Source organism: Saccopteryx leptura, chromosome 2 (assembly GCF_036850995.1).
Source record: "Saccopteryx leptura isolate mSacLep1 chromosome 2, mSacLep1_pri_phased_curated, whole genome shotgun sequence".
Lineage (NCBI taxonomy): Eukaryota > Metazoa > Chordata > Mammalia > Chiroptera > Emballonuridae > Saccopteryx > Saccopteryx leptura.
The window spans coordinates 229,911,480-229,925,811 of record NC_089504.1 but is presented as its reverse complement, the minus strand read 5'-3'; the positions used below and the strand labels follow the sequence as shown (position 1 = coordinate 229,925,811).

At 43.6% G+C, this 14,332-nt stretch overlaps 1 gene segment (V, D, J or C); it reads left to right on the top strand.

Moving 5' to 3' along the window:
* The first annotated feature begins 332 nt into the window (after positions 1 to 332).
* Positions 333 to 4,534, top strand: LOC136393969 (immunoglobulin lambda variable 6-57-like). The segment is given in 3 exon segments: positions 333 to 416; positions 540 to 874; positions 4,439 to 4,534. Coding segments are annotated over 3 exon segments (477 nt in total).
* The last annotated feature ends 9,798 nt before the right edge of the window (positions 4,535 to 14,332 follow it).

The following is a 14,332-nucleotide window of genomic DNA, read 5'->3' as shown; positions in this document are numbered from 1 at the left end:
GGAACTGTGAGAGGTGCAAGATCAGGGTCCAGAGTGGGGTTTAGCCCCTGAGCATGTGTCTGCACAGGGCGCTATGTCTTGGAAATCCACAGGAGGGCGTACATGCTCCTGGGTTCTTCAGCTTTGAGTGCTGCTCTCCGTGCACCTTGTATATTTCCTGTATCATCTTTGGCCTAAAGCCCTCCCTACTCCTACACTCTCTTTTTCTCAGCTGGATTCCTGGCTTAGGTGTAAGGTGAAGCTTGCACAGCCTCCAGAAAGAGGAAGATTTGCATAGACTTCCCCCCTCTGTGTCAGGGGGACATATAAGAAGTGTAAAGGCTCAGGCCTGGCTGTGGGGTTAGGAAGCAGAGTCTGGGGCGTCTGCACCATGGATTGGGCTCCACTCCTCCTCACCCTCCTGGCTCACTGTACAGGTGGAGCCTGAGGGAATTCTGGGAGGGCACCTGTTTGTCACCTGGAAGGATGACCTCTCCCCCCTCCCTGGGAAAGGGGTCTGTTATGTCCTCCCTGATCTCTGTGTTGCTCCCTCCTTGCAGGGTCCTGGGCCCAGTTTGTGCTGACTCAGCCCCGCTCTGTGTCGGGGTCTCCCAGAGAGACGGTCACCATCTCCTGCACCCGCAGCAGCGGCAACATTGGGGACAGATATGTGTACTGGTACCAACAGCGCCCGGGTGGTGTCCCCACCACTGTTATATACGATGATGACAAGAGACCCTCTGGGGTTCCGGATCGGTTCTCTGGGTCCATCGACAGCTCCTCCAACGCTGCCTCCCTAACCATCTCTGGGCTGCAGCCTGAGGACGAGGCCTATTACTACTGTCAGTCTAGTGATAGCAGCTATTATCACACAGTGCTCCAGACTCATGGGGAAGTGAGACCAAAACTCTCCAGAGCCTCCCATCCTGGGTCTGCCCTCACTGGTCCCCACCATGGAAAGGTGCTCTTTTCTGTCTCTGATTGTTGTTATATATTCACAAATAAAGACATATACACTAAAGACGTAATTAAGAGATAACATTCAGTAATACAGATGGAGATGTATACATGTGACCTAATGGGGTTAGTTGTAGGGGTACAAGGCTGGTGCTGTATTGAATATCAGTCAATGTTATGTACTATATTATACTATATTTACAGACTCACTAAGAAAAGTCATAAGATCTTATCATTTAATAATAAAAAAAAGCACATGGCAGAAGTTAGTACCCCTGCTACATAAAGGTGAACCGCTGAAAACTGCTTTCCCTGGGGTGACACACGTGGCCAGCACATCTGGCCTCATTACTGCTGATTCAGTACAGATTAGACCTATAAGACAGTTTTGCGAGGCAGAAAAATAAATGGATGGCCTAAAGTCTAAATAGACAAGGATATAGCTGTCCTTATTATAAAGTGAAGGAATGATCTATGTAGAAAATGCAAAGGAATATTACACAGAGGTGGGCCCAAGTCGGTTAAATCAGTGGTCCCCAACCTCTTTTGGGCCATGGGCTGGTTTAATGTCAGAAAATATTTTCAAGGACCGGCCTTTAGGGTGGGACGGATAAATGTATCACGTGACCCAGACAAGCGGCAAGAGTGAATCTTAGATGTAACAGAGGGAATCTGGTCATTTTTTAAAAATAATACATCGTTCAGACTTAAATATAAATAAAACGGAAAAAATGTAAGTTATTTATTCTTTCTCTGCGAACCGGTATCGAATGGCCCACGGACCAGTTCCGGTCCACGACCCGGGGTTTGGGGACCACTGGGTTAAATGACCAGTCATCATCACCTATCCTACTAACCAATGTAACCACATTACATTTAATGAAATGAAAAAATGAAATTAAAAAGAGAATTGCCTAGTGCAAGTTAGCTGGGTGTATATCTACTCACTTTTCAATGAAGTAAGAGCATGAAATAAGCAGTTGTCAAGTGACATTACATACAGATCTCAAAATGGTGGCATGTGATCACTGAAATTCAGTATTCAAATGCTTAACCCAAAAATACCTGTGGTAAATCTTATGAAGGAAGAGCAATGGGTTTAGGAGCTCTGTGTCAACAGAAGAGATGATTTTGAGCTGGGGAGAGAGCATGGAGGATGCTGGGAAATCAGTATATGAAAACGTATGTGCTGGTCTGGACTTCATTCTAAACAAATACGGCTTTCCATGACCTGCACAGCTGCAAAATTTGAGATCCCTTGCACTTAGTTCACTGTTTGTATCAGAACAATGCCTTTAGAAAATCATTAAGGACATTAAAACACCAATCACTTTATGTGAGAACTGATGAAATTCATATCTTCAATATACAAGAGTGTGGGGACAATAAAAGTGTGTGTGTGTGTGTGTGTGTGTGTGTATATATATATATATGCGCTAAGTCATACCTGAATGACCTGACATGGTTATGGGTATCTGTGTTGATATCATTCACTGAGGAAGTGGGATGAGAGGTGAAGATGGCTGGAAGATTAGAGAAGATGATTTCTATTGACCATGACTGAGGTTGGATGATCGCTGCACAAAGTTCTTTGAGCAGCTCCCTACTGTTTTTGTACCATCAGGAAAGTCCACAGTGAAAAAGGTGTTTCAAAACTTTACTTGTATCTATGATGATATGTCTGCCCTTCTTTATGTTTTATTTTTTAAGTATTTTAAGTTTTTAAATTTAAGTGAAAGGAGGGGACATAGACAGAGTCCAGCATGTTCTCCAACCAGGATCCCCCCAGCGACCTCCATCTTGGGTCAATGATCTGCCCATCTGGGACCATGCTCACAACTGAGCGAGCTTTAGTGCCAGAAGCACAGGGTCCACAGAGCCATCTTCAGTATGTGGGTCCAACGCATTCAGATCAGTGGAGCCATGGCTGAGGGAAGGAAAGTGAGAGAGATATAGAAGGGGAAGGGAGAAGAGTGGAGAAGTGGATGGTTGGCTCTCCTGTGTGCACTGACTAGGAATTAAACCCCAGACTTCCAAAGGCCACATGGATGCTCTACCAATGAGCCAACAGGCCAGGGCCTGCCCTTCCTTAACAAATGAGTTGCCAACATTTATGCTTCCGCCATGATTTCAAGTTGAAGCCCATCTCCTTCCAACAGACAGAGGAGGAGCTGATGGGAAGGTCTCAGTAAGGACAAAGCTCAGGGATTCTGGGGACAGAAAAGGAGGAAGGCTGGAGCATTGAGGGCAGGGGGCGGGGCTGCCCGGAGGGTGTGAAGGAGCCTGGATGACCATGAAAGGGCATGTTAGTGGGCTAATGAGTAGGATTTTTACAAGAAGAATTAGGAGCAACTGAAGGACTTTCAGTCATTGGGTGACCCTCTTATATGGGTAAGAAAGATCCTTCTGAATGCTGTGAGGAGAGAGTGCCTTAGCGAGCAGGTGATCCCACTCCTAGATTCTTTACTAAAGGTTCTAAAGGTCTGTGCCTTTTATACAGATAATGTGTGTACATACCTGGTACACTGAGGAAATAGGGTTATTACCCATGTGTGTTCAGGCATCAACACATACTACGTATGAACTAAAAATATATACTGGTGTTGATACACAGTATATATTAGCATACACAGAGAATAATACACAGAATACACAGAAAATTATTAGCATAAAAATGAGATGATAAAATAAGATATAAAAAATTGTACAATACCTAGGACAAAATCCCATTAAGAAGTATATGACACAATTATGCATAAAACTGCAGATTTTACTTACAGAGATAAAATTAACTTCAAATTATAGGTGGAAATGTTACACAGTTCACTGACAAGAGTTAAGTTTGCAAAATCTATGAATTTTCTGAATGTAAAATAATTGGAATTGAGTGTCTAGGCATTTTTGTTGAACTATTTTTATAAAATATCACAGAAGACTTTTAATTCCTGGAACATGTGTATTCTACGCTGTTCCCTCTGAAGAGCCCTTGCATAATATTAAAAAGCGGATCAGCTCCCCCTGCTCTGTTCTCTGACACCTGGCCTGACGCACAAGTAGACCATTTCATTTTTTGTAGATACTACGGGGGGAGGGAAGGATTGACAACTTAAGTGTCCATATGCAGGATGGGGCATAAGTAGGTTTACAGTTGTGAGTATGCAAACAGTTTATTCTTGTATTATTATTTATTGATTATCATAGTTATTAATTATTTTCCTATTTTCCATAAGAACAATGGTAAACCTACTTTGGGCCCACCGTGTATGTATGTATTTAGAAATCTCACCAAACAGGACTCCTTGTAGGAGTGAGAAATAACAGTGATCATCTACAGTGCATCAAAATCACAGTTTCTGTAAATGACACCACAGCTGTGTGAACAGAGAAAGGGACCTGGTTAGCTGCAGAAACCAGCTGGGTTCTCAGGGCTTTGAGCCACAGGGAGGTGTGTGCTCTGTGATCAGCAGGGGGTGCTGTGAGACTTTCCTGCGTTTTCACCTAGATCCTCAGTGAGGACTATTCACACAATATAGCCTGGGCTGCGGGCTGGGCCATGTGTTCCCTGATGGAGACTCAGCAGTTGGTACCTCTGTCCTGACAGAGTCCCCTGAGCAGAGACCTTTGTGTGGTCTCAGCAGGTGCTTCCTCCCAGGGGTCTACCAAAGAAGTGAAAACAAACTCCTTCCTCCCCTGTGTGGGGTGTGAGCTGAGCTCAGCACCAGGGCTCAGGGAGGGGTTGGAAGTCACTGAGGGCCACACATTTGCATGGACAGCCCCTCCTCTGGCAGAGGGGGCAGAAGAAAAGGAGGCCTGGGGCAGCCCAGCCCCACTGTGGGCTCAGGGCTGTGAGCACCATGGCCTGGACCCCTCTCCTCCTCGTGCTCCTCTCTCACTGCACAGGTAGGGAAAGAACTCAGGGCCAGTCCTCATTTACCAGCTTTGTTCCCTTTATGTTCAGTCTAATGAAAAACTTCACTGTGGTCTCTATCTCAACATTAACATGTGTCTGTGTTCACAGGTTCCCTGTCCCAGCCTGTGCTGACTCAGCCACCCTCCCTCTCTGCATCTCCTGGAGCATCAGCCAGACTCACCTGCACTCTGAGCAGTGGATTCAGTGTTGGCAGCTATCCTATAGTTTGGCTCCAGCAGAAGCCAGGGAGCCCTCCCCGGTATCTCCTGTACTACCACACAGACTCAGACAAGCACCAGGGCTCTGGGGTCCCCAGCCGCTTCTCTGGATCCAAAGACGCCTCAGCCAATGCGGAGCTCCTGCTCATCTCTGGGCTCCAGCCTGAGGACGAGGCAGGCTATTACTGTGCTGCAGATCTTGGCAGTGGGAGCATCATTAATTACTCACAGTGTCTCAGATGACGAGGAAGTGAGACAAAAACCCCTGGACCAGAGACTAGGGCTCTGAGCCTCACTGAGTGAGAAGCTTGTGTGGAGGCATCTGTGGGGCAGGCTTCTCTGTAGGAAGATGCACCCATGACAGGGGAAAGGGTAACACACAATGACAAGTGACAGTCTGGGTGTCCTAGAAGCACACAGAAGGATGAGGTAATATAGCCATACAAATTGTCCCTGTAGTGTCAGGCATAAATTTTATCAAGAATAAATATTTTAAAATACAAATTTCACTTTTTTCATGTTCTTGTGTCTTGTTTTATATTCACACCAAACCCTTCACTTCTGACACTTTTGGTCCTAAATGTGTGGGGTATTTGTTCTGTGTAATACCAGCTGGATGTCTTACAATGTAGTGCCAACTAAAATTATCTTCCTGGAGACAATGTCCGAGCCACAGTTAAAGGGCACAATCCAACCTGATTGCCTGCTCTTCAGATGCCAATTGGAAGTAGGCGGTCCCCAGGCTCACCCAAATTTTTGGCTGTAAATGCTGGTTCCAACGATCCCTCCCTTGGTCTTGTTAATTTTCTAGATTAATTTGCTAACTGTACCTGAGCCCTTCTCCTCCTCATGCCAATGGAGGAAGGCCTGAAATTTCCAACCTCTGCTGACCAGTCGTACTCAGGGTCAGAATCTCTGGGAATTAGAATCTTCATTATCCGGAGACTGGATTCCTTTCCTTAGTGCAGCCAGGCAGTGCCCTGAACACCTGATTTATTGGCTGCATGTTTTGTTGTCTGTCTGTGAACTGTTGGTTCTTTGTTACCCAGCATTACCCAGATTATTCTGACTGATGCATTGTAGACAGTCTAAGACAAGTCACCTTCAAATCAATCAGAAAATGACAGAGTATTCACTCATGTGCTTGGACAATTTACATTTCCACAAATTGAGTAAGGCCTCCAGTTATTCCCAGCAGTGGAACAGAAGGATTGGTGCTGAGAGGAATGATTGCCAGCCAGCCAGGTGAGAAACTGCTTATCTTGCTCCTGAACATTGGAAACATACCCACGCGGATGTCGAACTCTCCTGTATCTGTCATCCAAATGCCCCCAATTTCGGGTTCTCACCCCAATGCTTCTGACTTTGATTATTTCCTCCTCTTCTTTCTGATACTCTTCTTTTTTATGTCCCTGTCCAGGGTGACAAGAGGTAACTCCATCCAAAGAACATGTGTACCAGGTACAGAAAAGTAGAGAGGTTCAAACAGTTCCCATGAGATGGAGGTCTGAGCTGCTCCATGGCCGCTCTTCCCTGCCCACCTCACCCACACAGAGATCACTCCTGGTGCTCTGGAGGGTAGTCCCTGGACAACACAGGGTTCCCCTTCTCTCTGGCACCAGGAATGCTGGGGGCTGTGACTTCAGACCCTGCAATGTGTCATTCTGTCCTGTGTCTAAGGCCTGGTGCTCACTCTGGGCTGAATCAGGGTCTCTTACTGCCTGGTGATCTGGTGGGAGGTTCATTCCTGTCTCTCCTTATGGCATCAGAAATGCGGGTTATTGTGATGGGACCTGGTACAAATAGATCCTAGGAGGAGACCTGAGGTGCAACAAAGGACAATCCTCATTTCACAGGCTCAGGAAACACCTTCAGCTTCGTTCCTAGCAGCTCTGGCTCAGCTGTATTTCCTGGGGTGTCAGACAGACCCTCCTGTTTTCTCCCAGCCTTGTCCTACATCTTTGTCCTACTATGTCTGTGACTCTGCACACACACACACACACACACACACACACACACACACACACACACACACACACACACACACTGAAGAGGGGTCATGGGTGGGTGTATGGTCCCACCAGAGTCCCAAGAACCTGCTTCAGTCCTTGTGGACTAGGAAGGCACAGCCCCATGTTTCTGTGGATAATTAAGACCTGGTTCATCCTGTGAAATTCTTGGTCCAAAGGAATTACAGACTCTTGTGGCCTCTACTGGTGCAGATACAGCTGAGGTGTCAAGAAGAGGGAAGGCCCTCTGTTCTCACTCTGAGGTCATGTACATTCCCTGCAGGCCTGTTCTGCTGATGCTCAGGGAGCAGAGAGAGTGAAGGACGGCTTCCCTCACACAGTCACGGTCTCTCCATGCACTGCAGTCCAGACACTGTCCACTCAGGGGACACACAGGGATGAGTCGAGTTCCCCCGTTCCTCCTCTCTCCTCCACCCTCTATCCTGCTGTCCTGTCGAAGATGCCAAACTCAACAAAGAGCCTCCAGCCCACCTTCACCCCTGGTCTGATGTCAGGACTGAGGTCCTCTCTGCCCCTGTGGAGGGCAGCCTCCGCTTCCTCAATGCACAGTGCAGACCCTGCAGGAGCCACATCTGCTCTGGGGAACACTGAGCTCGCCCCCCCTCCCTCAGTCTGTGTGACTATAAAGCCGTCCATCAAGAGTGAGAACTGAGGCTCAGCTGAAAGCGCAGGGAGCTGGGGTCAGAGATCTGAGAGCCACAGAGTCAGGTGGCTGGTGCTTTTGCCCTTCTGCTCCCTGCACTGAGGACGGGTTCTGACACCCCATTCATCACAATAGAGGAAGCCGAAGTGGGGATAGTGGGAGTGTCATTGGGCATTACAAATGTAAACAACAAGGTAGATCCCACTAGTCTCTTATCAGACTGGCTAACACTCAATACACTGACAGTGTTAGACGTTCCCAGGATGTGAGCTGCAGGATCTCTAACTCATGCTGTTGGGGATGCAAAGTGTCATGGCTGCTTTTGAAAACACTAGTAGTTTCTTACAAAACTAAATACATTCTTATGTGATATAATACAGAAATGATACTCCCAGCTATTTAGGTAAATCAGTCACTTGTGTCCAAACAAGCATATGCACAGAAAGTTTAGAGCTCTTTAATTTTATGTTTGTTAAAACTTAGAAAGCAACTGCTTTGTCCTTCAATAGGTGAATGAATAAACAAGCTCTGGTCCATGAATGAAGAGGAATATAATTAGCAATATAAATGAATAACACTGGGGAACAAAATTTTTGTTGCATCCACAAAAACACTTGTTCTTATCTAATTTGAGTGTGCTGATCTCAAATCTGACATTAGTTTTTCTCTGTAAGCTACAGTTTTTTTTGCAATTCAAGATTTTAGGTTTTCATTTTATTGTAAAATTTTCAACATTTAGTTTAACATAACGAAGTAGAATGTCTTCTTGGGCATCATCTTTGTGAAAATATAATAATTTATATAATGCTGTAAATACACTAATACACTAAAGGATATGATTGCATCAGAATTTGTCTTTAATTTCAAAATAGAACATATTAAAACTCTTATTTTAATCATAAAATTTATGCAAAACTTATTTAAATTCTATTCAGGCAAATATTTGCGTTTGTAGCTCTTGCATTTGTGTACTTGTTGAGGACAATCTTGTTTGATGCTTCAGCAGTAGTCTGCTCATTACTAACAGCTCCAAGATTTTCAGGAAACTTGCCAAGGTGACTATTCAGGAAGTGAATCTTTTTTTTTTTTTTTTTTTTTAAATAAATTTTTATTTGAATGGGGTGACATCAATAAATCAGGGTACATACATTCAAAGAAAACATTTCCAGGTTACCTGGTCATTTAGTTCTGTTGCATACCCATCACCCGAAGCGAGATCATCCTCCGCCACCCTCCATCCAGTTCTCTCTGTACCCCTCCCCCTCCCCCTCTCCCTCCTTCCCTCCCCCCACCTTCCCATAGCCACCACACTCCTGTCCATGCCTCTTAGTCTCGCTTTTATGTCCCACCAATGTATGGAATCCTGCAGTTCCTGTTTTGTTCTGATTCGCTTATTTCACCCCGCACAATGCTACCAAGACTCCACCATTCCTCTATAAGTGATCCAATGTCACCATTTCTCCTAGCTGAATAATATACCATGGTGTATATGTGCCCCATCTTCTTCATCCAGTCCTCTATTTTTTTTTTACAGTGATTAAAAGCCTTTAAGCAAACTCTTGGCCAATACAGCAAGAATCCCTAAAAGAGTAGTGTCCTTAACATGTTCCCCAAGTCCAAGTTGGCCCCATCACCATGCCAAATCCCTGAAACATGCAACCCAACCACAGTTCAGTCTGTTAGGAGCTGTCACAGGGAGCAGGAGTCCAGGAAAGTTCCCCACAGGAAAAGTCCGCATGGCACTGGAATTGTTGTCACCATTCTATATTTTGCAGCTCATGTCCAAGTCCCAATGACCGCTGCTTCTAGCTGGTAATGATTCAGGTAGACTGGAAAAAGCCATTTGCAGCATGCATGGATATGAAGCTTCTGTTCTCCTCTGCCTGGAGAGTTGAGACCAGGTAGCTTTTTCCTGGAGCTCTGTGACTGTGGCCTGGTAAAGAGAACCTTGGGATACACTAAGCTGGGTGGCAAAGGTAAATTCATAATACAAGTTGGCTAAAGGAGGAAAGAGAGCTCTAAATTAGGAGTAGGTCCCAGCCTGAAATATGAGTGGGGCATTGAGGTAGGAGGGATAAAGGAAACACTATATATTAAGCAAAGCAGCAGAAAATAGGACTATCAACACCCACAACAGAGATCTTTGAGGGAAGAATAAAAAACCTGACTATTCAGGCAAAACATAGTTAAGTGGCCCTTGTGCGAATGAGATCAGTTTACCTGCTTCTTGGAAGAAATACCCTAGGCTCGTCCACAGTGTTGTAGATGGGGCTGACGGCCCTGGGCACCTTCAGCCTTCAGTGGCAAACCCCAGCTTTCTGGGCAAGGTTAGGTCATAGGTGGCTGGAGCAGGGCTGGAAGAGACTGAACCCTCCCTTAGAGGAGCGAGGGGGAAGCCCACCTTCCAGTGTCCCTGTTTCCTCGCAGCAGAGGCGTGTAAGCCTGGCAGGCTTTAGCTCAATGACCTTCCTTTCCACTATTGAAGCAGGACCCAGATGGCATCCTATGAGACCCCTTTGGGGCGTTGGAGCCTTTAAGGGTGTATCCTAAAAGCTGGTAGTTCCCCTGATCTCTATTGAGCTTTTTCTGCCTCTAGGTATCTTAAAAGCCATTCTCAGAAGATCTCGCTGAGGGGTTTGAGAATCCCCATCCGCCTATATAAATCTTTTCCATATATCTGGAGCTGTTTGGAAAAAAGACAGAACAGTGTTATTAGCTAGATCTAATAAAGAAGGTAGTAGTTTGCAGGCGAAAAAGATTTGGTGTCTCCTGTTCATCAGCATTCAAAAGAAATGTAAATTTTTTTTTTTATTTAGTAAAAAGCATGATATAGTAGACCCGTTGGAGTCATTGGACTGGTGTGCAGGATTCCCGGGTTCGATTCCTGGCCAGAGCACACAGGAGAAGTGCCCATCTACCTCTCCACTCCTCCCTCTCTCCTTCCTCTTCATTTCTCTCCTCCCACCCGCAGCCAAGGCTCCACCAGAGCAAATCCACCCTGGGCACTAAGGATGGCCCCACGGCCTCCGCCCCAGTTGCTAGAATGGCTTGGGTTGTAACAGAGCAACATCCCAGATGGGCAGAGCATTCCCCCCGGTAGGCATGCCAGATGGATCCCAGTCAGGCGCATGCAGGAGCCTGTCCGACTGCCTCCCCATCCCCATTCTCAGAAATATACAAAAAATAAATAAATAAAAGAAAAAATACTAAAAAAAAAAAAAAAGGGAGAAGGCATTCCCTTGTGCTAAAGCTCCAGGGAGCATGGAGTGAGCTTGAGTATGTCCTATGAAACATGGAGCTCTATGTTTACATATAAGTCTTTGAAGAAGAAGGAACTGCTGAAGTAGTTTATCAGCATTTGTCCCTAAGACAGCAGTCTTTGTAGTGGGAACACCATACGTAAATATTTGTTGTCTGTCTATAGATTATGGGGGGAATATGGCAAATGCTGAAAAGTTATGATCTTTGTGACCCTCCCCTCCCCCAACCCCCTCCCTCTCCTCCCCCCACCCTGTAACCCCAACACTGTTGTTCATGTCTCTGAGTCTCATCTTTATGTCTTTATGTCCCACCTATGTATGAAAACATATAGTTCTTAGTTTTTTCTGATTTACTTCTTTCACTCAGTATAATGTTATCAAGGCCCATCCATGTTGTTGTAAAAGATCCTATGTCATCATTTCTTATGGCTGAGTAGTATTCCATAGTATATATATACCAAAGCTTTTTAATCCACTCGTCCTCTGATGGACACTTGGGCTGTTTCCAAATCTTTGCTATTGTGAACAATGCTGCCATAAACATGGGGGTGCATTTCTTCTTTTCAAACAGTGCTATGGTGTTCTTGGGGTATATTCCTAACAGTGGTATAGCTGGGTCTAGAGGCAGTTCAATTTTTAATTTCTTGAGGAATCTCCATACTGTTTTCCATAGTGGCTGCACCAGTCTGCATTCCCACCAGCAGTGCAGGAGGGTTCCCTTTTCTCCACATCCTCGCCAGCACTTATTCTGTGTTGTTTTATTGATGAGCGCCATTCTGACTGGTGTGAGGTAATATCTCATTGTGGTTTTAATTTGCATTTCTCTAATCATTAGTGATGTTGAACATTTTTTCATATGCCTATTGGCCATCTGTGTGTCCTCTTTGGAGAAGTGTCTATTCATTTCTTTTGCCCATTTTTGGATTGGATTGTTTGTCTTCCTGGTATTAAGTTTTACAAGTTCTTTATAAATTTTGGTTATTAACCCCTTGTCCGACGCTATGTCAAATATGTTCTCCCATTGTGTAGTTTGTCTTTTTATTCTGTTCTTATTGTCTTTAGCTGTGCAGAAGCTTTTTAGTTTGATAAAGTCCCATTTGTTTATCCTGTCTTTTATTTCACTTGCCTGTGGAGACAAATCAGCAAATATATTGCTGCGAGAGATGTCAGAGAGCTTACTGCCTATGTTTTCTTCTAAGATGCTTATGGTTTCACGGCTTACATTCAAGTCTTTTATCCATTTTGAGTTTATTTTTGTGAGTGGTGTAAGTTGGTGGTCTAGTTTCATTTTTTTGCAGGTAGCTGTCCAGTTTTCCCAACACCATTTGTTGAAGAGGCTGTCTTTACTCCATTGTATTGTCTTACCTCCTTTGTCAAATATCAGTTGTCCATAGAGCTGTGGGTTTATTTCTGGGTTCTCTGTTCTGTTCCATTGATCTATGTGCCTGTTCTTATGCCAGTACCATGCTGTTTTGAGTACAATGGCCTTATAATATAACTTGATATCTGGAAGTGTGATACCTCCCACTTTTTTCTTCCTTTTCAGGATTGCTGAGGCTATTCGTGTTCTTTTTTGGTTCCATATAAATTTTTGGAATATGTGTTCAATGTCTTTGAAGTAAGTCATTGGTATTTTCATTGGTATTGCATTGAATTTATAAATTGCTTTGCGTAATATAGACATTTTAATGATGTTTATTCTTCCTAACCATGAGCACGGTATATGCCTCCACTTATTCGTATCTTCCCTGATTTCTTTTATCAATGTTTTATAATTTTCCGAGTACAAGTCTTTAATCTCCTTAGTTAGATTTATTCCTAGGTACTTTATTTTCTTGGTTGCAATGGTAAAGGGGATTGATTCCCTGATTTCTCTTTCTGACAGTTCATTATTAGTGTATAAAAATGCCTCTGATTTCTGAGTGTTGATTTTATATCCTGCCACCTTGCCAAATTCTTTGATCAGGTCTAGTAGTTTTTTGACTGAGACTTTAGGGTTTTCTATATACAATATCATGTAATCTGCAAATAATGATAGTTTTACTTCTTCTTTTCCAATTTGGATGCCTTTTATTTCTTTTTCTTGTCTGATTGCTGTGGCGAGGACTTCCAGAACTATGTTGAATAAGAGTGGTGAAAGGGGGCACCCCTGCCTTGTTCCTGATCTTAAGGGGATTGCTTTTAATTTTTGCCCATTGAGTATGATGTTGGCTGTGGGTTTGTCATAGATGGCCTTTATCATGTTGAGGAATGTTCCCTGTATTCCCACTTTGCTGAGAGTTTTGATCATGAATGGGTGCTGGACTTTATCAAATGCCTTCTCTGCATCTATTGAAATTATCATGTGGTTTTTCTCCTTTCTTTTGTTTATGTGATGAATCACATTGATTGATTTGGGAATATTGTACCAGCCTTGCCTCCCAAGAATAAATCCTACTTGATCATTGTGTATGATTTTTTTCCATATATTGCTGGATCCGGTTTGCTAATATTTTGTTGAGGATTTTTGCATCTAAGTTCATCAGGGATATTGGCCTATAATTTTCTTTTTTTTGTGTTGTCTTTGCCTGGTTTTGGAATCAGAATTATGCTCGCCTCATAAAAGGAATTTGGGAGTCTTCCTTCCTCTTGAATTTTTTGAAATAGCTTGAGAAGGATAGGAGTTAGTTCTTTTTTGAATATTTGGTAGAATTCACTTGTGAAGCCATCAGGCCCAGGACTTTTCTTTTTTGGGAGTTTTTTGATAGCTGTTTCAATCTCATTTGTTGTAATTGGTCTGTTTAGGTTTTCTGATTCTTCCAGATTGATTTTTGGAAGATTATATGATTCAAGGAATTTGTCCATTTCATCTAGGTTGTCTAGTTTTTTGGCGTACAGTTCTTCATAGTATTTTCTTACAATATTTTGTATTTCTGTTGTGTCAGTTGTTATTTCTCCACTCTCGTTTCTAATTTTATTTATTTGAGTCCTCTCTCTTTTTTTCTTGGTGAGTCTTGTTAAAGGTTCATCGATCTTGTTTACCTTTTCAAAGAACCAGCTCCTGGTTTCATTGATCCTCTGTATTGTTTCTTTAGCCTCTATGTCATTTATTTCTGCTCTGATCTTTATTATTTCCTTCCTTCTACTAGCTCTGGGCTTTACTTGCTGTTCTTTTTCTAGTTCTTTTAGATGTAGGGTTAAGTTGTTTATTTGAGCTTTTTCTAGCTTCTTGAGGTATGCCTGTAATGCTATAAACTTCCCTCTCAGGACTGCTTTTGCTGTGTCCCATAAATTTTGAGTTGATGTATGCTCGTTATCGTTTGTTTCTAGGAATTTTTTCATTTCTTTTTTGATCT